Genomic DNA, 27,511 nt, shown 5'->3' with positions numbered 1-27,511 from the left:
TATCAGAGTACCACAGCATGAAGCCATTCTGACCTCTAAACAAAGGTGCACATACAGCAAGCCTCCACTTCATATCATAAGTGACCTGTGATACCTTCAACTAGCATCATTGACTTATATGATAGGCATTCTTCCAAGCAGGTGTTACCAAGCCTTTTCCATCATAGCACTTAGACTGCTTAGAATCTAAGCAGCCCTGACCTATAACACTGTTCTGTTCCTATGTAACTTGAAGTTCAAAGTGTCATCTCTGTACCTTATAAAGACTCCTTTGATTTTTCCTTTCTGAGGAACTTCAAACTTTTAAGTCATTATTATGGGAAAGTGTTTCTTATAGCAGAAATAAATGTTTTCTTAAAATACAAGGGCAACAGTTGTGTAATACATATGCTCACCTTCAAGAAGAAAGGATCCTTGGAAGGCACAACTAGGAAGATTCCACATTAGCCTCTGTACTAAGTGACGACCCTGATGCAGGCTGGGGTGCATTATCTCCACTCAGTTCAAGTCAGAGCACACATGTGTATGCCTTAGGTCCTAAAAATACCTGTAAACATGTACCTAATAAAAAGCTCTTTTTAATAAAAAGTTGTGTGAAACAGATTGATTTTTTTTGTTTTCATCACTGGTTTTTTTGAAGGTTGGAGCTTAAAGTATAATTTTAGATTCAAGCAGATAAGATGAAATTTTAGAAAAATCCCAGTTGAAGCCAGCAAGATTGCTAAGTGGGTAAAGGAATTTGCTGCCAAGCCTGTTTGACCCCTGGAACTCAACACAGTACAAATTGCCCCCTGACCTCCACAGGCACAATGGCATATGCATGCCCATATACATACAAAAAGTCTATTTAAAAAAAAAGAATGTTCAGTAACTAGAAAAAGGTGGGTATAAATTGTAACTAAGTTTTGGAAAGCAAGATCATTCTGATTACCTTTAAGCAAAGAGACTAGAATTTTTTTCCAGGGCCTTATAAAGACCAACTGGTAAGTAGCATTTTCCTCAACAGGTTTAGTCAGTCAGTTGATCCTTTTGTCTGTTTTCAGAACAACATTTATAGAAAAAGTTATAATTTTCTACATCTCCCACATTTATTTTACAAGGCTTGTTTGTCCTTTAAATATAAAGCTCTCTTACCTTTGTCCAAGATACTGCCTTTGGATTGCATCATACTGGGTAAACCTAAAACCACAGTAGTTCTCCTGTCTTGCTGCAGCAGCCACACCTTTAAAAATGGAAGTTTCCAATTCCCCACAAGGCTTTCCACATTACCCTAACCTGCTGTCTGTCACCTTTCATATGCTAGCCCTCCTATTCACACGTGTTCTGGTTCAGTTTCGAGGCATGTGTTTCTAAATTACTGTATACCCTCTTTTCTGTAAACACCTGATCAGTTTACAGCTTACTTGCCCAAGGCAGCACAGCCAGCCTGCCATGTTATCACTGCACTTTCCCCTTTTAATACTGCTCTTTGGGCCTTCGATAGCACCATGAAAGCAGGAACCCTGTCAGTCTGGTTGACTACTATACCCTTGGTGTGTATCATGCTTAGCACAAACAGTGTCTAAAAGGATGAATGAAAGCATGCACTATCAACTAATTTCTTTCTGTAGCCCCTTTTGAAGAGAAAACATTCAAATTCTTTTTATTTGTTTATTTGTTTATTTTGGTTAGGATAGGTTCATGTAACCTAGGCTGGCCTCCAGTTTGTTACTGAGAATGACCTTGAACTCCTGACTCTTCTGTTCAGCGTCCTGGGTGCTAGGATTATAGGCACACACCACCATAACCTGGCTCTATGCAGAAATTTCTGTTAAACTGCCTTCCCTCTTACCCTTTACCTGTTTAAAATAATAATAATGAGCTTATAGCTGCATTTAGAAAAGCAGGTATTTGCTTAAAACTAACAGTCTTTGTTTAAGGATTAAATAATTTATTTTTAAGAAAACTTGGACTTCTGTTTCGCTAACTCTTCATATTACTTATTAATAACTTCTTCTTTAAGTTTCTCTGCAAGCAATCGCCTCTTTAGTAATGTTTGTTTCTCCTCTGCTGTCATTTCTGGCTTCTCTGTCATTTCCTTTAAAAAAAAAAAAACAAAAAAAAATTGGCTACAATTAAAAATTAGCTTCATATGTCTAAAATTCTTAACATGCTTCAAAAGAACAAGAATTAAGGGCATTTTCAGTAAAACTTAAAAATCAACGACCAAGTTTCTTAGCTCTCTTCTTGGAGAAGCACTGGGAAGCATGGGGTATGGACAGAACATTGCAAACATTTGAAATGGCTAAAGTAAGACAGACCACTGACCCTAAGGAACTCAGCATGGGAAGTCAACAAAAATGTATAATGAAATGATTATTTCTACCTCACAGAATTCTCATCTAAACTCTCCTGAGAGATTTAGCAGTTGTCACACTAGCAGATGGTTAATTTGAGTGGGTCAACCAACAAAATTCATTGGAGACTTTGTTGCACAAACTAAAATCTCTTCCCCTGGACTGCACAATCAACACCTTAAGGCTAGCCATACCTCCACCTCCCTGGTAGGTTTTCCTTTTTGGTCAGTATTCTGGATCTGTTTTGCTCTCATGTCCTTTCTCATGGACATCAGCTTATCTCTCTTCTGCTTGAGATAATGTTCTCGTTGCCGTAACTCTTCTGTTCCGAGTGCTGACAAATTCTGGTTCAGATAAGAGAAAGAACTGTCTGTATTCAAGTCCACACAAGTGGCAAAGACATCTACTGGATCAGTTTTAAGTTCCAAGATCTAACAAAGACAAGTGTATAGCTCTGTATGGCCTTGCTTATAGTAAGTTAGCTTTTACTTACTGCTATTGGTCCTTCCATGCTCGAATGTTCTAAACCAGGAATCTTCAGACCTTTTTGTGGGAGGGAGGAAGTTTCAGGCAACAGCTCCATCTTTCTTGCCAAGGGTTGTACTGACTGATTAGCAAAATGCACTTTAACTTCTGGCAGTAAATAGACCAATTAAGATATTATAACTTAAAGAACCACACTATCATGGAAAACATAGACACTTCTTAATTGAAACATCACATAAATACCTCACAACATCTTTGGTTTCCAAACTTGCTTCTAAGCATGTGACTGTACACTTAACAAAACTGATTTTCTGTCTTACAACATTAGTTGTCAACAACAATGACTTGTTTTCGATTACATACTGAAAATAGCTACCAATCACTAAGAAAATGTAACCATTTCTAAAGTAAAGAGAAACTTAGAAGCACATGTAATATAAGCATTCAGTACTTCAATAACTGTGCCATAAGGTATGATTAACATTCTAATTGCTTCTGTAGTCTATTTTCTATAAGAAAATTAGGTAATTTTTTTTTGAAGCCTAACAAGATAACTCAAAAGTTAAATCTCTGGCCACCAAGTATGATGACATATATGATTTTGATCCCAGGACACGCATGGAGGAAGGACAGAACTAACTCCTGCAAGCTGTTCTTGACTACATGCACATAAGTACACAGTGGCATGTATATACATACACAGGTCTCTCAGCCTCTTAGTCTCTTGTGTATATATCCACACACAAGTAAATCATCATTTTTGAGGGGGTGGGGTTTAGGAGATGGTTCCGTGGGAAAAGAGGTGTGAGAGAATGAGAACCCTATTTTGAATCCCCCCCCACACACACTCATTTAAAAAGTTAATCTTGGCAGAGGACATCAACCCCAGAGACAAATGGATCTCAGAGGATTGCTGGCCAGTCAGCCTCGGCAATCAGTTCTAGAATCAATGAAGAGACCCTATCTCAAACAATAAAGTGGAGAGCAACAGAGGAAGACACTTGACCTCTCAACCTCTGACCTCTAATGCTCATCCACATGAGTATTCACATATATACACACAGACATATATAGGCCATACATGCACAACAAAAAATAAAAGATAAAAACGTTTTTAATTTAAGTACATGGGCTATGAAAACAGTGAGACATGGAAAGACATACATTAAAATGATAGAAGTAAAATGGAAGACCATGGTACACATCTCAAAGGATTAATAATCCTGCCAGGTGTGTATAACCAGAAAAGGATCACTGGTGTAACACACAGTAGCCTAAGTTCACTGCCAGGAAGGCTAGAGGAAACCCTTTGCAGGCCTCCATGAAAAGACAAGCTAGAGCAGCACTTCCAAACAGTCTAGGCAGAGGCCACAGAACCTAGGAGGTAAAACAAGTTGTTGCTAATCTTCAGGTTATATTAGAACAGCCATTCTTACTAGAGATTATTTTACTAAAGTAGTCTTGGCACCTCAAACATGGAGCCACAGAACTGGAGAAGGAAGGAGCTCACACACGTAAGCATCTCTATTCAACTCATGCACTTACTCAGCTTTGAATGTGTTAGATATGGACACACACTCTCCCAAGCTTCAAAGAGGAAAGTACGTAAAGCCAAAACACCTTTAGCTTCCCTGATTCTTAAAGAAAGGATTAGAAAGCCTGATGAAACATCAACCCCATCTCTGGCAACTCCAACAGAGAACAGATGCTACTATTTTAGTAGGAACCAAGAGAAGACGGGAACAAAAGGGCAAAAGATAAAAACCAAACACCTTGATTCTTTTAGAAGTAAGACTAGGGTCCCATCATTCTACATGAAGTGATCCCAAAAATCAGACACCCCAATTTTAAAAAGCCCTGAGAAATTAAAAAACATTACTTTTGAAATTATCTACTTGTCTTGCTATTGATGGTAAACTGTATTTTGTGGTCTGTGATGCAATTTTGTCTTTTGTTATTTTTATTTATTTAGAGACAGGATCTCACTATGTACTGTCTGGCCTAGAACTCACTACGTAGACCCCACTAGCCTCAAACTCTCAGAGACTGGCCCCCCTCTACCTGGAGAGTGCTGGGATTAAAGAAGTGCACCACACCAGCTTGTTTTATGTTTTGAAACAGGGTGTCATGTGACACAGACTGGTCATAAGCTCTCCTATGGCCAAGGGTGACTTTGCCACCACCTCCTGAGTACAGGGTAAAGATATGTGTTACTGCCCACCTGAGGTTTTCACTTAGGTCTACCAAGCGATATTCAAACCACATCAGACACAAGCTCTAAACAATATATGGGAGTGTGCAGAAACCCAAAATTAAATCTGGGTCACACATTAAACACAGGAAACCTTGTATATATGGTTCATATGAACTCATTTCAACTTAGGAACTAAATGAGAAAAAATGATCAGATATAATAAAAGCACAGAAGGGAACTTTATAAATGTGTTTCTGTTCTATATCCCTGACCAGTTTTAACCAAGATCTCAGTTTCTTCAAAACCAATGAGTACTGTAAATAAACTAAGAAAAAGGGGAACTTTGACAATTGGACAAATGTCTACAACTCAAAAAGCCAGATTAAAGCCCCCTCCTGCCTGTAACCCCAGCACTCAGCAGGCTGAAGCAGTGGATCTCTGAGTCAAGGCCAGCCAGTATAGAAGAAAAGAGTATTTTTTTTTTTTTTTTTTTTTTTTTTACTATTTTGCTATACTAGAGTCAGGAGGCACATTTCACTACTTAGGAGCTCAGAACACTTTTGAAGTTACTTTCTTGAATTTATTATTTGGAAAAAAAAATGAAAGATAAGGAACATGATGTCTACCTCACATTCTTTATCTTTTCAATTGAAAAAGATATTTAAAACCATAGAAACCTGTGAAAAAATAAAATGAAATCACGATCATGATTCAATTTCTGTTGCAGTTACCTGTTCTCCTATACAGTATAAGAAACTATTCAAGGTGGATGTGACACATACTGAACAAATTCATCTGCTAGCATTTCCTTTAAGGACATAATAACTAAACATCTAGAGAAATTGGCTGTTCCTTATTTTCTAGTTTTAACTTAAGGTAATTTTTTAAAGTAATTTTCAATATTAACCCTGGAGTAACCCTGGAGCTTCCAGCTCACAAATGCAAATGTTACTATATGCTACTGAAATTGTACAAAGGCTGGAAACTCCCTCAAAAAGACTGTTTGTTACTCTCTGAGTTCCAGACTTCACTTAGAAATGTGGAAATGACATTCACTTTCAGCAGAGTATTTATTTCTACCTGCAAACAAACCAAACTTGGAAAGAATTTTTAAGTTCCAAAGTCACTCAGTGTTCCAATGCTTTTGAGGATTAAATGTGTTCTGGAGTAAACATACTCTCAAGGTTTATGCATTAAAGTGCAGTACACCTCAAGCTTACCTGAGGGTGGCTGTACAAAATGTTCACCATCTCCTTGGGAATTACTCAGCTTTGCAGCTTCAGTAGAATACACTGGTGGTTCTTCCATTTTAGCCTCTGATGACTTCAGGATTCCATAACACAATTTAAAAAAGGGAAAAAAAAATTAATGTTGACCAATCAATAGTTAAGGGATCCAAAGATGTTATTTAAAACATTACTATGCACTCAACTAGATAATGAACAGGTTTTCCCAGAATTTTAAACATGTTAATAACATTTTATAGCTCCTATTTTTTTTCTTTATTTTTTTTTATTTTTTGATTTTTCAAGACAGGGTTTCTCTGTGTAAAAGCCCTGGCTGTCCTGGAACTCACTCTGTAAACCAGGCTAACCTTGAACTCACAGAGAACCTCCTGCCTCTGCCTCCCAAATGCTGAGATTAAAGGTGTGTGCCACCATGCCCAGCTAGCTCCTACTTCATTATTACTATTATTATTATTATTATTATTTTACTTATTTTGATGTGTATTTTGCCTGCATGTATGTATGTACACTGCATGCGTGCCTAGTGCCCACAGAGATTGGGAGAGGGCATCGTAACCCCTGGAACTGGAGATTCGGACAGCTGTGAGACACTGTGTGGGTGCTGGGAACTGACCCTGGGTCCTCTGGAAGAACAGCAAGTACTCTTAACTGCTGAGCCATCTCTCCAGTTCCTATACCTCCTATTTTTTGAGCCAAGTAATATTCTGTTTCAAATAATGCAGTACTAATGATAACCAATGCAGTGGGATTTAGGATGTAGAAAGAACTATGCTGAAAGCCACAATTGCTATTTCAACATAATAAAGGGGTCAAAAAAACAAGGAAAGTAAAATTCTTCTCTTTTCTTTGAATACTGAAAACTGAGGGATTTATTTATTTGGTAAAGTGAGCATAGATGAATGAGAAAGAACTCTGAACAGTCCAAGGAGCTTTGTGGTGGTCTCGATGAGAATGGCCCCCAATGGGCTCCTGTCTGCATGCTTGGTTCCCAGGTGGTGAACTGTGTAGGAAGAATCAGGAGGTGTGGCCTTGTTATGGAGGTGTGTCACTGGGCAGGGGAGGGACGTTGAGGCTTCTGCCTGATGCCTCGGGATAAAATATAAGCTCAGCTACTGCTCCAGCCCTATGCCAATCTGCCTGCCTGCTGCCATGCTCCCCTCCATGATAGTTATGACTCTGAAACGGTAAACAAGGTCCCAATTAAATGCTCTTTTATAAGTTGCCTGGTTCATGGTGCCTCCTTGCAGCAATAGAGCAGTAATAAAGACTGTAACACAATTCTAATGGTCTTTTAATAAAAAATCCCGGTGCCAGATATTGGAGTAAATGCTGGAAGATAGCAAAGACGAAGAAAAGGCCACTGCCACGTCTTACCTCTAGGACTCAGCCTGAAAAGCCTTTCTAGGCGAAAGTCATTCCTCAGCTGAAAAGCTTTAGTTCCTGTCTCCTCACGCCTTATATACCTTTCTCCGCCAACCATATCACTTCCTTTTTAGTGCTGGGATTAAAGGCATTTGACTCCCAAGTATTGAGATTAATGGTGTGTGCACTGGGGTTCTTTCTGCAATGGGCAGTGTTAATGTAGAGGGGTGTAACTGGATAAGTGACATCTGTACCCACACTGCAACCCCACCCAAGGCTCAAAGGACCTCCTGGAAGGAAGAGGGGCAGAAAGAATGTAAGAGCCCGAGGTGGGAGGAGTGCTGTGGAGCCCGTCTGGACAGAGCATGGCTGCTGCACCCTGAACTCCCGCAGCTGTGTCAAGTCTTGCACAAAATCAAATCACTATTCCAGCATGCAGGAGGGAGGGACTCGGGAGGCCCCAGCCCGAGCTGAGGAGCTACCGACAGTGAATGACTGCTAAGTGTCATTTCTCTTTTCCCGGTGGTGTAGAGATAAGGAGCCATGATTCAGAAAATAGCCCCACACCAATGCTCATGTAAACAACCCTAATTAAACTCAGTGGGTTATAAAACAGGCACGAAAGCGGGAGGAAGAGGCCATGGGGTGAATACAGTCAAAATACATTATATACATGGATGAAACTGTCAGATAAAAACAAGGAATTGTTAAAAAGGGGAGGATGGGAAGATGGCCCAGTTGGTAGTTACTGCCCATGACATGAGGACCGGAGTGCTCAGATCCCTAGAACAGCACACATAAAAGCCAGTGAGCATGGCAGCTAACCTTTGATACCTGCACACAAGATGGAGATGGTATTCCCTGAGCAAACTGGCTAAGCAGCCAGACTAGCCAAAACAACAGAATCTGGATTCAGCAAGAGACCCTGCCTCTATACAATGTGGAGAAATTGAGGGGCCACCTGACACTAACCTTGGACCTGCGCACATGTACACACACACACACACACACACACACACACACACACACACACAAACAAACACGCATACATTCTCACAAGGCACATCCAGTACCTGTTCCAACTAAAAGGAAAAGGTATTTTCCATCTTTTAAAAAAGGATAAAAAGTAAAATATAAATACTTTGACTTGCTAAGAGGATATGACTACTCTGAGGAGTTCTATAGAAACTTAAAAGTTAACAGTAAAAGACAAGTGTAAACTCAGCAAGAACGGGGCGATGCCAATAGGGTATACTTCTGCTGCATTTACGTCCTGCAAGCACCTGCTTTTTTCGTTTCCTTTCTTCCTCCTGGTCATATTCTTCTTTTGATTTTCTGAAATACAAGAAAGTTAAAAATAAATCTGTTTTGTTTTATTTTTTGAGACAGGGTCTCATTATGTATCCCTGGCTGTCCTGGAACTCACTCTGTAGACCAGGCTGGCCTCCAACTCACAGAGATCAACCCTCTGCCTCCCAAGCACTGGGATTAAAGGTGTACACCACCCACCCAACTGAAGAGTAAATTTCTTCATCATCAAAGAACAAATATGCAGCATGTTACCCTGACATTATTATAGTCTGGACAAGACGTTTCACCACAGAGATGTAGAACAATCATCTCTACAAACCTGCTCTACAGTCACCTCTAACACAGCAAAATAGAGCTATTAATAGACTATATGGATTTACCTAATGAACCCTAGTTGAACAACAATCAACAGATTTGAAATCCTAAACCTTTTTTTTTTTTTTTAAGTTAGCATACAAATGAGTGATCTAAACCCACATTTTAATGGCAAACTCCACAGGAAAGACTCATTCTGGCCAGGAGTGGTAGGCAGATGCTTATAAATCCAATACTTGGAAGGTAGAGGCAGGAGGTTCAGGAATTTAAGGTCATCCTCAGCTACATAATGAATTCAAGGCAAGCCTGAACTATAGAAGATGCTGTTTCAAAAACAAAAACAAACTTTGAATCTCTTTGAAATGCTGTGGAATACTGCTTTTGTACACTGGCTTAATAAAATGCTGATTGGCCAGTAGCCAGGCAGGAAGTATAGGTGGGATAAGCAGAAAAGGAGAATTCTGGGAAGAGGAAGGCTTAGTCAGGAGACGCCAGCCTGCTGTCTAGGGAGCACCATGTAATGGCATACAGGTAAAGCCATGGAACACGTGGTGACATATAGATTAACAGAAATGGGCTGAGTTTAAGTGTAAGAGCTAGTCAGTAGTTAGCCTGAGCTAATGACTGAGCAGTTTTAATTAATATAAGCCTCTGTGTGTTTACTTGGGGGATGTGAGTGGGAGAGATTTGTCCCAACTGCCAGCAGGCTGGGATACAGGAAATCTTCCGATTACATGGAAATGTTACCTCCTTCCTGACAGGACTGTCCCTCATTCTGGCCTGTCCAGTGGTGTCTGAGCTGTCCCGATCAAGTTGTCCTGCTGCCCATCAATCTCTTTAAGCAGTTCAGAGGCACTCTGACAAGGAAACAGCTGAGGCCAACTATCTTACATGCCCATAGCTAAGCTTTAAAAACTAAAAATCTAAAAGTACCAAAAATGGTTTGTGCTCTGTCAGCCCCAGTGGGAAGAGCCTTAACCACGCTGAGAAGAGTTAGGAACTAGCCACAGTAAGGGAAGAAGAAAGGTTGCAGGAGACACTTCTGGACAGTTCCAGGGCAACCAGTCCAAATTACCAGTCCTCGACACAAATACCCTTCCCTTTGCACACATATGCCCCTGCCACAGGGCAGGATCTGGCAGTAAAGGGCTGTGTCCACCACCTACACTTCTGCTTCAGTCTCTACAACCACCCACATCCCCTAAAATTAGGCACTAAGCCTTGGACTCCTGTCATAGTTTCCCACTAGGTCCATCTTTCTAAACAGTGACTACAGACTTCCTTTTCCTCTAAGTCAAGCACATTCTCACAGATTAAAAAGTACATGCTACTATGACTCCTCCCTTCCAAAGCTCCCACAGGAACCAGGGGTAATGGCTTCAGGGGAAATAATAGCTAACCTTTTTTTGGTTAAAGGGTGGCACACCTCATGCCAAGCATCTGGTTGAGATGAGAAGAAGTGATTGGCAAGATACTTATCTGAGATCAATACCTCCTACTCTCCTCCCTTGTAGGTTACCTGTCACTCCTCTAATATCGAGACACAGCAGACAGGGAGAACTCTGCTCAGTTCAGGACACACTCTTCCCTTCCCTAATCTGTGGAGTCTATTGCAGCTTTTTTCCATTGGTGGCTAGTTCCTTCATCCTATGATAAAGGACGCGTGGGGTGAGGGTAGGGAAATCCTCTCAATTGAACTGATCCAGTATAAGTGATATGAAAATATTTTTCTACAATTAAGTATAATACAAATTGGTCATCTAACATGAAAATCCAAACTGCTCTAAAATAAATAGCTTTGCAAAGCACATCAACAGAATGCTCAAAAAGTGTTAAATTTGGTAATGTTTGGATTTCAGGTTTTCTGATTAGGGATGCTCAGCCTATCTGTGATCTGTGCAAGTATTCCAAAATCTGAGACACTTGGGTCTTAAGCATTTGGATCAGGGATACTTTAGCTGTGTATACATAGCTAAAAAAATAAAAAATAATTTTGTTAGTCCTGCTAGTCGGTCATATTTTCTAGTGAAAAGTTTATATCCATTCAGATCACATACAACACTACTAACATTTATTCAAAAGCAGTTGAAGCAGCTCACCTGAGGACCTCCCTCAGGATTTTCATCTCTTCCTGTTCAAGATCACTGACTACATCGGCGCCATCAGTTAAGCAGTCGGGTAACACACCTGTTCAAAACCAAACACCACATGGAAGACCATCAACTCAACTGAAAACACTTCTCACTGTTCTGGTTCATCAGGTATAAATCAGTTTACAACTTATGACTTAAATTTTTTTTCAAGTCTTATCTTTTTAATTATCTTCTGTTTAACTTTCTCACATTTTAGGGACTAAGCCCCATAAAAACCAGTCACAATTTTAGCTAGAAGCATTTCACAGTAATAACTTGTATTGACTATCTAAAATAGCAATGAGTGGGACAATGTGAAGCTCGGTAGTAGGACCTGTAACTAGCATGCACGAGCCCTGGGCTCAAGTCTCAGCACCAAAAAGAAAAGAAAAGCTGGAGTGATGGAGCCGGAGCCATGGCTATGCAGGTGAAGGCCCTTGCACCCTGCCTGATGACCTGAGTTTGAGTCCAGGGATCCACATAGTAGGAAGGGAACTCTACAGGTTGTCCTTGACATCCACATGCACATCATGTCACTCATGTCCTATCTATTTATATATCTATCTATTACTATATGTCTGTCACACAATTACTTAATTAAACAATTTAGAACAAAACTTGAAAGAAACTATCACAATAAAAATAATAGATGTTACAGTCTTCTCTCATTATCTACTACTGATCTCACTTAGCCAGGGTTAATGAAATGCTTTTAAAGGTGAACTATAAGTGGGAAAGTTTACAAAACAAAATGGTGTTTTGTTAAAGGTCTCTATTTGAACTACAATATAGTGAAAGGGCCTGTTACTATGTCAATGATAGCATGTGCTGAACAGTGGGGTATGAAGACCAATAATATGAAGACCAATAACACTATCTCTGCTCTTGATGCATCTTTTCAGATACTGGCAATAGCTTTAAATCATGATTGTGCCAATTTCCACCCCTCACTTCCCCCAACACAAATTCACAGGAAGAAATTTAACTGTTGGTTTAATTTACTTATACAAGGGCTGGAGAGATAGCTCAGCCGTTAAAGGCTAGGCTCACAACCAAAAATAATTTACTTATACCTCCCTGACAAGGGAGGTTGGTGATGAGTGCTCTGTATTCATGTCTATATTCTATAGCACTAGCAGAATGCACCTTTATTTCACCTTCCATTTCTTTATTCAAATGCTCTTTAAAGTAGTTTTATTATTCGAATTCCCTTGATGCTAAACATTTTGGGCTAAACATTCTGTTGAGTTAATTGTAGTTATTTGTAAAGAAAGAGCAGGAAGATGAATGCACCCACGAGAAGAGTTAGACCTGTAAACACATCATCTGAAGTGTAATTTTGCTCAGTCAGAAGATATCAAATCATTCTCCTAGCAACTTTTCTAAGGAGAATTAAAAGCAAGAACAACGCAACAGTATGAAATTCTTTCAAATCATCAAAATGCACTTTCTCCAAATTATTTGATCAGATACAAACAAGAATAAGAAAGCCTTTGAATTTTTCTTACAAGAAATAAAATTCACCAGTGGTGGTGCATACCAGCACTCAGGAGGCAGAGGCAGGTGGATCTCTTGAGTTCGATGCCAGCCTGGTCTACAGAGCAAGTTCCAGGACAGCCAGGGTTACAGAGAAATCCTGTCTCGGAAAACAAAAGGGGGGGGAGGAAATTTCCAAACATCTTGTTTAGAGCACAATGTAAGTTCATAATTAAAGACCGCACTAAAAGTTTCAAAGGGCAAACTGCCCTGTGCTGTGGACTGACAGCAGTCACTATCCTATGTCACTCCTCTCTTCTCCAGTAAATCAAAGCTCTGTGCAGTCATCCGCAGCATCACATCAAGGTCAGATGCTCCCTCCCCTCAGCAGAGTGGTACTTGATTGAGTCAAGCTATCACAATGGTCTCATTCCCTTCTAGACAGTTTAAGAAAGGCCTGAGTGGAAGGCTCTTGGAGGGTTTGCACAAAATGTTATCTTGCTAACAAAAAGAAAATCACACAGAAGGAAACATTCCTTTCCTCACAAAACACTGAGTCTTCACTGGAAGCAGAAAAAAAGAGGCAGGAATGACAGAAATAAAAATGGCAAGTGTCAGTGGCCTTGAAGACATCACCAAGCCACTAGGGTAACCAATTCTGGCCTGTCTCCCTCGGGAAGACTGCTCAATAGTTTTACATCAACTTGACACAAGCTCGAGTTATCTGAAAGGAAGGAACCTCAGTTGAGACAATGCCTCCATAAGGTCCAGCTGTAGGGCATTTTCTTAATTAGTGATTGATAGAGGAGGGCCCAGCTCATTGTGGGTGGTGCCATCCCTGGGCTGGGTTCTAGAAAACAGGCTGAGCAAGCCATGGGGAGCAAGTCAGTAAGCGTATTACTCCAGGGCCTCTGCATCAGCTCCTGCCGCTAGGTTCCTGCCCTGCTCGAGTTCCTGTCCTGACTTCCTTCAGTGATGGACTATGACACAGAAGTGTGAGCCAAATAAACCCTTCCTCCCCATGTTGCTTTGGTCATGGTGTTTCCTCACAGCCACTGTAACCTAACTAATAAAACAGAGACTGTAATGTCTAACTGCTTATGTCATTTTCATTGGGGTATTCTATTATTGGCAATCTGAAGCATACAGCTTATATACAAGCTGCGGAAGTGTGTGTGTGTATATATATATAAACTGAAAAACTAGAGTCCACTGGTCAAGTTCACTATTTCTTTTATCAAGCCTTATCCTCTCAAAACAAGTTTTACAAACACAAAGCAATATCTATCCCACAGACCAGATTAAAGCTAGTTTCAAGAATTCGAGAAGACTTTCCAGAATAAAGCACAGCAGTAAAACAACAAAAAAGAAGCTCTTCCAATGTTATCTACTTTGTGTTGTCCCATTGTGTTGTCCTCTTCAGGGTCAGGGTGGTTTTCTATCTTACCACAGACAACTCTATGACCCGCTGTAAAACACAGCTCAACTCTGAAGCACGGCTAAGCCAGTGGCTGTTTAAAGAGCAAGGCTCAGCTCACACAGCCAATGAGATCTACAGCATTCTGATAGTAGTCTGAGAGCAACAGAAGCGCTACATGTTGGGGCTGGCAGGATGGCTCAGTGGGTAAAGGAGCTTGCCGCCAATCCTGATGTTTGATTCCTAGGACCCACTCCTGAAAAGCTGACCATCCTCTGACCACCACATGTGCACATGGCACACATGCGCCTCCCCTGCGCCTCCCCTCAACATAAACACAAGCCCTGTTTATTGCACATGCCACACCCTTAAGGGTTAACAGCACAAATGAAATGCTGCTCCCACACCTTCCAGAAACAACCAAATGGCAAATCTGGCTGCCAGATTAGTCAAGTACTGGTCCTTGTGGCCCAAGACCAGCAGCTCCAGCAACAGCTGGGAACCTGTCAAAGACCCACTAGGGCATAAACTGGAGCCTGCCAGTTGACTCCAGTGCATCCGGAGTCTGAAAAACATTTCCTTCTAAGGTCTTAGTTGTGACAAGCCAGAGGAGTAGTTCCCTGTCCTCAACAGTAACCATAGCCACTCAAAACACTAAACTAACACATGGCCTGACAGAAAAGCAGGCCTCAAAAAATTAAAGCATCGTTAAATTCTTGTTTTCTTCCGTAGAAATGTCACATGCCAAATTACTAAACTTACATCCTTAAATCTCTTACACTAGCCAAAGACTTTCAAATGTGAAATAATGCAGAAAAGGTAATTACATTTAAGATGGTTAGAATAATTAAAAAAAAAAAACAAAAACCAAACCCTGCAGTTGGTACTCAGATTGCTAACGTCAGCGCTTTACCATTCCTCTCCTGGATTATTCGGATGGCTTGAAGCTGCATCTCAATGTTCTTCTGGACCATCATTGCTTTAAAGATAGTAAAATCCTCTGCTGCCAACACGGGCTGCAAAATGGCCTGTGGGAGGAAGTCCGCAGGTTAAATGAAGACTCGAGATTGAAACTATTTGCCCCTCATTCAAATCACCATTCCCACTGAAAGCAGCACATTAATTCATGCTGCATCAGTACCATGGTTAGATGCCTCAAGTGGACAATCTTAAGATAAAAAACAGCGGGGTTTCACTACATAGCCCCAGCTGGCCTCAAACTCCTAATTCTCCCACCTTAGCCTCCCAAGTATTGGTTTGCAGGGTGTGTAGCTATACCCTGCCAAGATTTTTTTAAAGCCTTTAAAACAGGGTTCTCAGAGCTAATTCACTCGACCCTAGTCCCCCAGGGGTCAGACAGGGCTGCCTCCTCTCCCAGCCGGGGTTAGGTGGGAAACAACACAGCAGTCTGGCTTGTTTTTCTAAAGTTATCACCTCAGGATCTGGGCTTGTTTTCAGTGCAAATGGTACCTATCTGGTTTACATCCTATCTCCTGAAATTTATTTCGGGTTTAATAATTATTCAAGAACTGTAAAATTGTCCCTTAATGAAAGTACCAAGTTAAGCCAGGTGGTAGTGGCGTACGCCTTTAGTCCCAGGATCCAGGAGGCAGAGGTAACAGATCTCTATGAGTTCAAGGCCTGTCAGGTCTACAGTGTGAGTTCCAGGACAGCCAGGGCTACACAGAGAAACCTTGTCTCAAAAGAAAAAAATTAAAAATTAAAAAAAAAAAAAAAATTACCAAGATAAACTAACAAAAAAAAAATGGAGTCTTACAGGTAAAAAATTACATATTAGAGATGGTTGGAATTATGAAAAGTCAAAACCTAAAAGTATAATAAAAGAAGACTGAAGTGGGACTGGAGCAGTGGCTCAGATGTTCGGAGCACTGTCCTTGCAAAGGACCCACATTCAATTCCCAGCACCCACATGGTGGCTCACAACTATCTCTGCAACCCCAGTCTCAGGGGATCTGATAACCTCTTCTGGCCTCTGAGGGCACCAGGCACACATGTGGTACACAGACAGACATACAGGCAAAACACCCTTATTCCTAAAATAAAAATAAATAAATGTTTAACATAATAAAGGTATCTACTATTAACATAACTATTTCACTAACTATTAGTAATGTTACATATAGCCAAGAACAAACCAATTTCCAATTAATAAGCAGAATAAGATTTGAAATGCATGGAAACCCAAAGGAAACACTCAGGTCTTATCAGAATTTAATTTCCAGCTCTACCTAAGATGAATGGAAAAGCTGGCCACACAACACCATGCAGAGGTAACCAAGAGTGTGCTGTTTACTAGAAGGCAATGGCAATATTCTTACCAAGAACATCTTGACCAGAGCCTTCACCAAAAAATTCTACTTGAAAGGGATGAGCCCCTCCCCCAGCAACCAGCTCATACTCTAGATGTACAGCAGATCAAAAGAAAAGGCAAGAACAGTTCTCAGTGACATCTACAAGGAGTGTGCTATAAAGAAAAAGGTACAGTACTTCCTTAAATTCTGTCTGGGGTCCAGGGAAATGGAAAACATTAGCTTTGTACTGAAACCTTTCAAATGGGCAGCTCCTTTCTGAATCCTTTGGGGTTATTCCACCACATAATAAGTCATGGGGCTTCCTGGCCTATTAATGACACTAAGTACTTTATCCTCACCAGCAAACCTTTAAAATGACATTGCTATTCTGTTTTATTTTTGGCTTTTTGAGACAGGGTTCACTCTGTAGCCTATTGGCCTCAAACTCAATTGTAACCTCCTGAGACAGAGTATTGGAATTACAGGTATGAGCCACAATACCCAACTATGGGCACTGCTATTTGTCAAACAGTTTTTCTAGCAGCAAGTTGGAGATTGAACTTGTAGTTGTGATCTTTGACCCCTTAATAATCCAGAAAAATTTTTTTTTTTTTTTTTTTTTTTTTTTTTTTTTTTTCCGCTTATAAGAGTTTATTAATAGATTAAGTGCAGGTGTGGGAGGACGTGAGTGGGGGGGGGGAGAGCAGGTTGGTGCCGTTTAAACGGTGGGGCGTGGCAGTCAGTACTACGCATGTGCGTAGATCATGTAGTGACGCTTCGTAGCAGTAACAGGATCTGTCAGCGGATGCTTGCGGAATGCTAGGCGGAGGTGTGGGAGATGTGGGGAAGTGTGCTGGTATGTGAGTGGGGGGGCGTGTGTGATCCCACTCTTTATTTTTAAAAAAAGAAAAATTGTTTGACTGGTACGACGTTTCTTCAAGACTCTTAATAAGCATATTCTTGAGCTCTGTTTCAGATATAAAAAATTACAATCTTTACAGGATGAGTGTCCACATACCTCCACAGATTCTTAAAACATTAAGGTTTCAGAAACATTGGCATATTAGAGAAGGAAAAGAGTCTTGATATCAAAAGCCTACCTCCAATACAACTATAGGCACCAGTAGCCCTGTGGCCCTGGATAGTATTGAATCCTCAGCACCAACAAAAATAACTGTAACATTTCTATAATACTTCATGGAGTCTAAGATTCTAGAGATTAGTAAAATAGGCCATTTTTTTTAATGTGTCACTTAGAAAAAACTACCAATTAAATAATAAGACTACCGATTACATAAAACATTCTTATTTTAAATATGTTCTGATGTATTCTCTGGGCTTAGAGGAATGGCTCAGCAGTCAAGAGGACCCAGATTCAATCCCAAACAGCCACCTAATGGCTCACAACCGTCTCTAAGTCCAGTTCCAGTGGATCAACACCCTCTTCTGACGTCTGCAGTCTCCACACACAAGGTACACAGACATACACAAAATACAAATTTTAAAAACCACTTTTGCTTCTGAATAAACCAAATATAGTAACAACTGTCTCACAGAGTATTAAATGAATTAAGTAAAATTTTATGATCTGAAAAGTAAATGTAAAAGTAATTGTTCTGTTCCTTTTTAAAGCTTTATTTTTATTATTTGTAATTATGTGTCTGTGTGCGAGTACAGGGATCTTAAAGACTACAGAAGTGAGATCCCCCAGAGCTGGAGCCACAGCTGGTTGTGAGCCACCTAATGGGAGTGCTGGGAACAGGATCCAGGTCTGAAAGAACAGGCTGTGCTCTGAACTGCCGAGCTACCCCTCCTGCCCCAGTGTTCTGTTCTTTAAACACTTGGTAAAATTGATGAACTGTTGACCCAGCTAAGAAAAGCCAGTCTAGGGGGTTTGAGGCCAGCCTCGACTACTCAAGACTCTATCTCAAGAAAACAAGCCAGGCGGAGGTGGTGCACACTTTTAATCCCAGCACTCAGGAGGCAGAGGCAGGCAGATCTCTGTGAGTTCGAGGCCAGCCTGGACTACAGAGTGAGTTCCAGGAAAGGCGCAAACCCTGTCTTGAAAAACAAGAAAGAAAATAAGAGAAAGAAAGAAAAGAGAGAGAGAGAGAGAGAGAGAGAGAGAGGAGGGAGGGAGGGAGGAGAGAGAGAGAGAGAGAGAGAGAAAGAAAGAAAGGGAAAGAAAGGAAGAAAAAGAAAACAAAAGAAAGCTAAATAAAAATCAGTTATCATCATACTTAAGTCAGATGCTTTCCCATTATGTTAAGATATAAAAATAAATAAAAGGGGTTGTCACTTATTGATCTTATAAACATAGACAAGATAATGGAGACACACACAAACAACTCTGCCCACCAACTTGATGACCAGTTTGCCAAAACTCACACTGCGATAATAAGGAATGAATAGATAAGCCTATTCATTACTAAAAGGTTAATCAGTAATTAATAAATGTACAAGACAGAAAATACAAAGTCAAGATGGGTTTACAGGTAAAATCTACCTAACATTTGAAAGAGAAATTAGACTACTTCTCTATAGTCTCTCCTAGAGTACTGAGGCAGAGAGAATATGTATTAACTCATTTCCTGAGGCCAATACTCCCTAATTCCAAATTCAGACAAAGACTTTAAAAGGAAAACTAAAGAAAGGTCAGAGATGCAAAAATGCCCAAAAGAATTTTAGCAAACTTAGTTCAACAATGTATAAAAAGAATTACATAGCATGACAAACTGGAAATTTTTCCAATAATTCAAAGTGAATTCAGCATTTAAAAATAACTCACTATATCAGCTACCAACAGACTACAGGCTACCATTTGACCCTATCAATAAACATAGAAAAGAGCCTTTGACAAAAATCTAATAAGCATTCACATTTTAAAAACATTAAAAAAAAAAAAATGAGCCAGGCGATCATGGTGCACACCTTTAATCCCAGCACGTGAGGCAGAGACGGGTGGATCTCTGTGAGTTCAAGGTCAGCCTGGTCTACAGAGCAAGTTCTAAAATAGGCAGAACTACACAGAGAAATCCTGTCTCAAAAAACAAACAAACAAACACTTTTCAGCAAATGGGAATGGACAGGAATTTCCTCACCCTTGTAAAGATCATCTATTTTCATTTTTTTTTTAAAAACGTATGTGTGTGTGCCTGTGTAAATTCATGTGTATCACACGCACACAGTGCCTGTGGAGGCTCACAAGAAGATAGCTCATATGCCCTGCCACTGGATTTACAGACAGCTGTGAGCCACTCACTCTGTGAATGATAGGAACCAAGCCTGGGTCCTCTGCAAAAGCAGTAAGTGCTCTTAACTGCTGAGCTATCTCTCCAGGACCCAAGACAACCCAATACAAGGGTTATTGGTAAATGCCTGTGACCCCAACTCTTGGGAAGTACAGGCAGGACAATAAGGAGTTCAAGGCCAGTCCGGGCTACATAGTGGGTTTGAAATCAACCCGGGCTACTCAAGACCCCTACCTCAAGGGACAAGGATAAATAAAGACCTCAGTTAAGGTCACACTTAAGAAACTAGAATCTTTCCCACTAAGATCAGCAATGAGGCCAAGATGACACCTCATAATTCCCACAAAACACTGTATACAAGTCCTGGCTAATGGAAGAAGTTGGGTTTTGGGTTTTGGGTTTTTTTGTTTTGTTTTGTTTTACCAACTGGAAAGGAAATAAAAACTCTTTTTGCTTGGGGCTGGAGAGATGGCTCAGCAGTTAAGAGCACTTACTGCTCTTCCAGAGGACCCAAGCTCAGTTCCCAGCATCCATCTATAACATCTGCAAACATCTGTAACTCCAGCTCTAGGAGCTGGACACCGCAGCCTCTGAGTACACTTGGAGTTAAGTGCACACATCCTCAAGCAAAACACACACGCCTACACATAAAATAAAAAGTTAAATCAAAAAGCTTTGTTCATAGATGACAACTGTAGAAAATATAAGGAAAAAAGTTATCTGTTTTGCAGTGTACCAACGGAACAATTAGAATTTGAATTTCAAAATAGTAGCATTCATATTAACAACACAGAAAAGAAATGAGAAGAAACTAAACAAAATTATCTTCTCAAACTTTCTCTATTTGCAAACTCTTTTCAATATAAGATTTTAAGAAATGAAACATCTGTTCAATTTTCTGTAAACCTAAAATTGCTCTAAAATATTCTATTTTTATCTTAATTAACATTCATATAATAGTATTTATCATTATATATGCTTTGGGAAATTAAATGGAAATACTATATTATATAATATTCTCAATAGTGTTAGTTACTAAAAATAAGCATAATTTTCTCAAATTATTATTGCTGTACAAGAAATGCTTCTACAATTATCAGTTTCCATCTGACAAAAGTAAAAGTTAAATCAACTAAAACATCAAAACAAAACAAATTTCTATTCTTTGCTATATTGAAGTCCCTGGCTTTTGCTGTATTAAACTTAGTTATAAACTATATATACTCACACACTCACACACACACAAAATAAAAACCACAAGTTTTACAAGTTCTACATAGCAGAAAAGCAAGCTGTTAAAAGGAGAGCTAGATAAAAGCCCTCTCACAGAATCTGACAGCCTGAGTTTACTCCCTGGAGCCCACATGGTAGGGGAGAGCTAACTCCACCAAGTTGTCTGTGACCTCCACTCACACATGCGCATACACAAATTCAGAAGAAAAACTATCTGCTAGAGCCGTGCTTCTCAACCTTCCTACACTACCAACCTTTAACACAGTTCCTCATGTTGTGGTGATCCCAATCATAACAGTATTTTCGTTGCTACTTCATAACTGTAATTTTGCTACTGTTATAAGTCATAATGTAAATAATCTGATATGTGACCCCCAACAGGGTCACAACTCCCAGGTTGAGGACTGCTGTACTAGAGGGATGCTCTTTTTCTTTTTGGCTTTGTTTTTTTCAAGACAGGGTTTTCACTGTGTAACCCTGGTTGTCCTGGAACTTACTCTGTAGACCAGGCTGGCCCTGAACTTACGAGATCCATCTGCCTCTACCTCCAAAGCGCTGGGATCAAGGTGTGTGCCACCACCACCTGGCTGCTTTTTTTATTTTTAAGAGGGATTGTTTTTCTGGTCTGTGGGGGGGGTGGGTGTGGGTGTGAGTGTGTATGTGGGTGTGTGTATTTACTATTATAACACCTCACCTGATGTCCTGTTTGCCACTCTTGTGGCTTTAATATATCAGAATGCCAGGCCTAAGGATGACAAAATAAGGCAAAAGCATTCTGCAAGTCTCCTTCAGCAGTTCAATTCAATGAAAGCAGCAGCTAGTCTAGAGAATCAATACCAAGCCAATGGAAACAAAAAATACCCCTAAACTACTCTTGCTTCTTGAGCTGGATTTTAGGCACCCCAGATTGGCATACTGGAATCCACATTCTAATTTTCATGTGTGAAAATGAAATTACTATAATGCAGTCAATAATGTGCTTCAAGATGCCTTTCACGCACACTGACAACCTAGCACTGACTCACTGTTGCCATTCAGCAGCTAGTGGCTAAGAGCTTGTTCTAGAGAATAATGCTAACAAACCCATGACCCTGGCCTGTCAGCACAACGCTAATCAACCACCAAAATAGCTACAGCCAATTAACAAGCGCTTCAATTTACTCAGAGACCACTTAACACACACAACAGGCATTATACTAAATGTTTGCTATACATTATCACTTAAGCATCACAAAACCCTTTAAAGGGAGTACTACTGCTTTTATACGAATGTGCAAATTTTGTGTCCTGAATCTTTCAATACTGGCTGAAAGATGATGCGCAAAGACTGGTTTTTCAGTTATACATTTTTTGATTCCTTTGGGCTAAGAAAGGGACAGTGGAGTGTTGGGAAGATGGCTGTTGTAGTGGATAGCTGTTCCAGCCTTGACCTGGAAGTACTACCCCTAATGAGGTTTCTGGTAACTGCTGTGCCTACTTATGACGTGCCCCTGGGGCAGAGCTGAGACAGGAGCCCTTAAGACCTGAGATCTGGATGTGCTGCCTCTCATGGTTCCTGGTGATGCTGGATGGTAGACCAAGCGGAGTCTCCAGAGAACCCAGCTGGACTGCACCTCACCTCTCCCAGATTCTGTAACCAACCCTTTTACTGGCTGTAAGTTACCCCCAAATAAACCTCCTTTTTAACTACGTGGAGTTGCCTTAATAATTTCCCCCAACAGGCTGTTACTATTTTGAAGTAAGGAATGGTACAAAGAAAGCCAGGTGCACGTGTGCTCGGGAGGGCCTGAAGACAAGAGGACACAACGCTGACAACAGAGCAGCAGCAGCAGCAGCAGCAGCAGCAGCGTCCTCACAGGCCATCCCCAAGACCACCCTGCTATAGGAAGCAAAGGGAGCTTTTCAGATCTCTGTTTGGATAAGAGTGACAGCCCCCTCCTGAGCCTCCAAGCAAAGCTTCCAGGCGGACTGCCTGGACTGTAAGTTTGTCCTCCTACTGATGTGGCTGCAGACCTGGGAGGGCTGTGTACTATTTCTCTGCTTTAGTTTCTTCACTGATAGGTGGAAGCTAAATGGTACCAAGAAGATAAAGTGAGTAACACCAATAAAATGTCTAAAACGTCAGTTAGGGAATTGAGGAAGGTGGAACCCTTGTAATCTCAGAACCTGGGAGGGTAAACAGAAGCTTCTAAGTTCAAGACCAACCCAGGCTACATTGAGTTTGAGGCTGGCCTGGGTTACACAGCAAGTCCCTGTCTCAAAATAAATAAAATGAAAACACCTTTAAAAAGCATATCACAAGAACTCTCAATAAGCATTGTTTATAATATACCTATTAGCCACTCAGCCCAGTGTGCAGAACTAAAGAGACAATGAAACAGTTTCATGAAGGGCTAGAGAGACGGCTCGGCAGTTAAGAGCACTTGCAGCTCCTGCACCGCATGGCAGCTCACAGCTAGCCCTAACTCCACTTCCAGGGGCATCCAAGGCCTCTTCTGGCCTTCATAGGTACCAGGCATGCACACAGTATACATACATCCATGTAGGTAAAGCACTCATACACAAAAATAAACAAAAACAGTTTCACAAGAAGTCCCAAAACCTAGAAACTGCATTTGCTAAAAACAGAAAAAAGGCAACTACAGAATTACCAGAGTCCTACAGAAATGAAACCATACCCAGATAAATTCTGTGATCTTAACAACTCTGAGACCAGGATGTTTGTTTTTAATTCCACCAGTTCACATTATTTCTTATGGTGGTTAAAAATGAACACATCAGGTCAATGTTTTTACCTCACACAATGTCTACTTTGTTGATGTCTAATATCACAACTCTTATACCTCCACAATCAAACATACTAAATTTAAAGAAAGCCCTGGAAAACATTAACAGAGTAACACAAAAGCTAAAACCTGTGATGTGCGTGTCTTTGCGAGAGGGGAGGTGCATGCTTCTTGAAACTGATCTTCATTAATTCCAATTTCTTTAAGGTAACTTTCTAACAGCTTTTCAACCTAAAAAGAAAAGGTTTAACTTTAATAATTTACATAGGAAAAATCCAAATGACATTCCACCTGGTTAGAATGCTCTTTGTAATTAACATAAACACTATTATATAAGACATGGACGTAATGTCTTTCACCAATAAACTAACAACAAAAAATGTTTTTTTGCCAAGAATCACATGAAGTTTAATTTCCTCCAGTAGAGGTAGGCCAAGCTTACGAGGGTGAGCATGGTACAGCTCCTCTACCCACTGCCTTTTTAAAATACTCGGAGGCTCCTATAAGCAAGCAAAGCACAAGCACTTGCCTAGAGGCAACAGCTCAAGAATTGAATTTACAAATGAAAGATCCCCATAGCTACAATAAATCATTACTTAGAGTCTAAAACAGAAAAAATACAAAATCATTTGAAAAGATGCTCAGAAGAATTATGAGCCTGAGAACAGTTAGTGCTGCTGGAGCAGGATGAACTGTGATGCTCAAGAATTGTAATGGAGGCTGCACAGGTGGTCTGGCAGATAAGAGCATCTGTTGACATCCAGAAGACGCAGGTTCGATTACCAGCACCCACATGGTGGTTCACAACCATCTGTAACTCCAGTTACAAGGAATCCAACCCCCCTCTTTTGACCTCTGTGGCTCCAGACACATATATGGTGCAGATGCATACAGGCAAAACACCCATAGTAAATGAACCTTAAGAAACAATTTTAAATAAATTTAATTTTAAAAAGCATTTTTTTTTCATTTAAAAAGACAGGTATTATAAAATGCCTCTTAAAATCATAAAAAAAAAAAAAAAAGCCAGCCATTTTAGTCCCAGCACTGGGGAGGCAGAGGCACATAAATCTCTGGGAGATCAAGGTCAACATGGTTTACATAGTGAGTTCCAGGCCAGCCAAGGTTGCATAGTGAGACCCCTATCTCAAACAAAACGAAAATCAATGGGAAAATACTCACTAGCTCTTTGTACTCCTGATGAATTTCTGTATAGGTCAATTTGCTTTCTTCTTCATCATCAAAAACTAAATTTATAAGAGAATAGGACAGTGTAAAAAAAATATTTTCATTAAGTACAAATATAAACATCTTACAAATGAACTTGCAGAAGCCTGTTTTTCCTTTCCACCATGTGGGTTGTGGGATCAGCCTCAGGAGCCATCTCCCCAGGTCCTTTATTTTTAACATTTATGTACTTGCACTTGCCACTTTATATTTTACTGTTTACACATGTGTCTTCTCTTGCTAGACTATAAACTTCTCAAACATAGGATTTCTATCCCCAGTTTCTGGTCCAAGGTAACTCAATAAATATTGAAATGTTGATATCACAACGCTGTCTAGATTAGTCTTCAGATTATCTGGAGTAGAGAACAGCACACTGACAGCCGCACCGCAGGGAACGGTTACCCCGAGTGTTCCTGACGTTACTTGTTCTGTACGACACTGCACACATACATTCAATACAAATGCTACTTAAACTCTTTTCGGACAGTTCTGAAATCACATCACTGCAGCATGTCTGCAAGCTGAGCTTTGTTTCTCTGTAAAAGGGTACCATCAGCCGGGCGGTGGTGGCACACGCCTTTAATTCCAGCACTCAGGAGGCAGAGGCAGGCGGATCTCTGTGAGTTTGAGGCTAGCCTGGTCTACATAGTGAGTTCCAGGACAGGCTCCAAAGCTACACAAAGAAACCCTGTCTCGAGACAAACAAACAAACAAACAAAAAGTACCATCAGCTGTTACTATGAAGGCACACCCACTCTTGACATCTGTGGAAAGAAGACATTCCCCCGCCCCTTTCCATTCAGCATTCAGTCCGTAAATTAAATCAATGGGTGAAATAACCTCTCCTAAAGGAGGTCAGGCTTCATCAATCTTTTAACAGCATTTTAAATTCTTCAGAGGGACACAGGTAAATTACTTTGCTATTTGAACCTCCTTTAAACTTACCTGCAAATACACTTAACTGGTGTATTTTAACAGTTATAATAAAATAAAAGGTTCAGTGGTCAAACAAAATTCTTTCTTTACAAGATCCATGGTATCTCAGGGTCGAAAGAAGTCTTGCAAGACAATTCAGGAATAAGAACCCTCTGTTAGCTGAATCTCTGCCAAACGCACTCAGATACTGCGAATGCCTGGGAACCCATTACCTTTTCTGGCTGGCCAACTCATCCTGGAATAGTATATAAAACATTTCCTTGACTGAAGTGTGTTTGTCTGCAGCTTATACTCACCACAGCTCTACCGCACTGATCTTTACAGATAAGACTAATCCCTCTAACCTACTGGCACACGTTCAGAGGACTGATGGATATTGCTACCCTCCAGGTATTGCCTAGGTAAATAACCACGATAAAGATTGGGTGTGACGTCGTTTGCGGTCCTTTTCTATGAATAGAGTTCATTTTGTCTTTATGATATGAACTCGGATATGAAACGATCAGAAAGCGGCGCTGCAGATCCTCTGAAAGTATTCCACATTTGTATGCCTGCCTCGTTTGTTAGAAAGGTCTTCCTCTCATCGCCTGCTTTGGTCCTGCAGGAGGAATCGCATGCCCTCCTTTGCAGATGAAACGGCCAGAGTGAATTAGTTTTCACTTCGTAGACTGAGCCCACAGGGAGACATCCCAGGGGTCAAAAGGAGCTCGAGGAAAAACGACGCTTCTCCCAAATAACTGGGGAAGACGCTGGTTACCCAGTCCACGTAGGAACGTGCGGGATGAGGTGGCAGGCTCAACATGGTATTAAAGTCTAATGTGTTCGGGACGTGTGGTTCGGGAGTGGGTGGCAGGTACCGGTGCCCACTCTCAGGTCTGCAAAGGAACTCCCATCCCACCCCGGCAAGGGGTGAATGCAATTCCTTCTACAAAATTAACCCTAGGCCCCGGCGGGCAGAGACAGCGGGTGACATTCGGCTTGTCAGGGTCTGGTTTTTACCTTCGCATTTCTGCTCCACAAAGTCCAAGATGGGGATGGACCAATCCGGGCCCCGCAGGAACCCAGCGATGCTCTCCACCACCCATTCCACCTCGTCCTCTTCTTCCGCAGCCATCCCGCCCGTACCGGGCGACGCGGACGCCTAGGCCAGACTCCCCGGCCCGCTCGGGCCTTTCGGCCGCAGGAAGCCGACGGAGAATGCGGGCAGCGCGGCCCGGGCAGTCGCCAGGCCCCCTGGTTAGACACTACAAACCAGTAAACGTAAAATGGTCTCTATGACAACCTACGCAGCGGCCGGAAGTGAAGCCGTCCCCGCCTACGTGCCCGGAGGGGGCGGGGTCAGGGACGTTCCTATTGGCTGGAAGGCGCCGGTAGCGGCGCGAACGATAGCCCTCCGCTCATTGGCCCGCAGTTGCTAGGCCGAGCGCAGGAGGGAGGGCATTGGCTGCAGAGCCTGGGGTCCGCGTTCGCCTTCCCAGTGCTCGGGA

At 41.1% G+C, this 27,511-nt stretch overlaps 1 protein-coding gene across 2 annotated transcripts; it reads right to left on the bottom strand.

Moving 5' to 3' along the window:
- Positions 1 to 1,909: 1,909 nt before the first annotated feature.
- Positions 1,910 to 27,311, bottom strand: Cfap36 (cilia and flagella associated protein 36). 2 transcript variants are annotated; one of them, XM_028891546.2, is made up of 10 exons: positions 27,024 to 27,311; positions 25,041 to 25,105; positions 23,988 to 24,089; positions 15,190 to 15,304; positions 11,351 to 11,438; positions 8,909 to 8,960; positions 6,237 to 6,339; positions 2,830 to 2,879; positions 2,531 to 2,680; positions 1,910 to 2,077 (listed from the first exon to the last, which is right to left on the bottom strand). In XM_028891546.2, exons 1-10 carry the CDS (start codon positions 27,136 to 27,138, stop codon positions 1,976 to 1,978), a joined length of 942 nt encoding a protein of 313 aa, XP_028747379.1. In that variant the 5' UTR covers positions 27,139 to 27,311; the 3' UTR covers positions 1,910 to 1,975. The 2 variants fall into 2 exon arrangements, with proteins under 2 accessions (XP_028747379.1, XP_028747378.1); XM_028891545.2 differs by having other exon boundaries at positions 2,830 to 2,969; positions 27,024 to 27,309.
- Positions 27,312 to 27,511: the final 200 nt, after the last annotated feature.

The sequence above is a fragment of the Peromyscus leucopus genome, chromosome 10 (genome assembly GCF_004664715.2).
Source record: "Peromyscus leucopus breed LL Stock chromosome 10, UCI_PerLeu_2.1, whole genome shotgun sequence".
Classification (NCBI taxonomy): domain Eukaryota; kingdom Metazoa; phylum Chordata; class Mammalia; order Rodentia; family Cricetidae; genus Peromyscus; species Peromyscus leucopus.
This window is presented reverse-complemented; position numbering and strand designations above follow the sequence as displayed.

Bases quoted from the DNA above. Each gene is read 5' to 3' on its own strand.
- Cfap36 (XM_028891545.2), bottom strand. From the start codon at position 27,138: ATGGCTGCGGAAGAAGAGGACGAGGTGGAATGGGTGGTGGAGAGCATC. The intron at 25,106-27,023 runs GTAAAAACCAGA...TTATAAATTTAG, and splicing joins TGTGGAGCAGAAATGCGAAG to TTTTTGATGATGAAGAAGAA. The intron at 2,078-2,530 runs GTATGGCTAGCC...TTTTTTTTAAAG, and splicing joins AACCTACCAGGGAGGTGGAG to GAAATGACAGAGAAGCCAGA.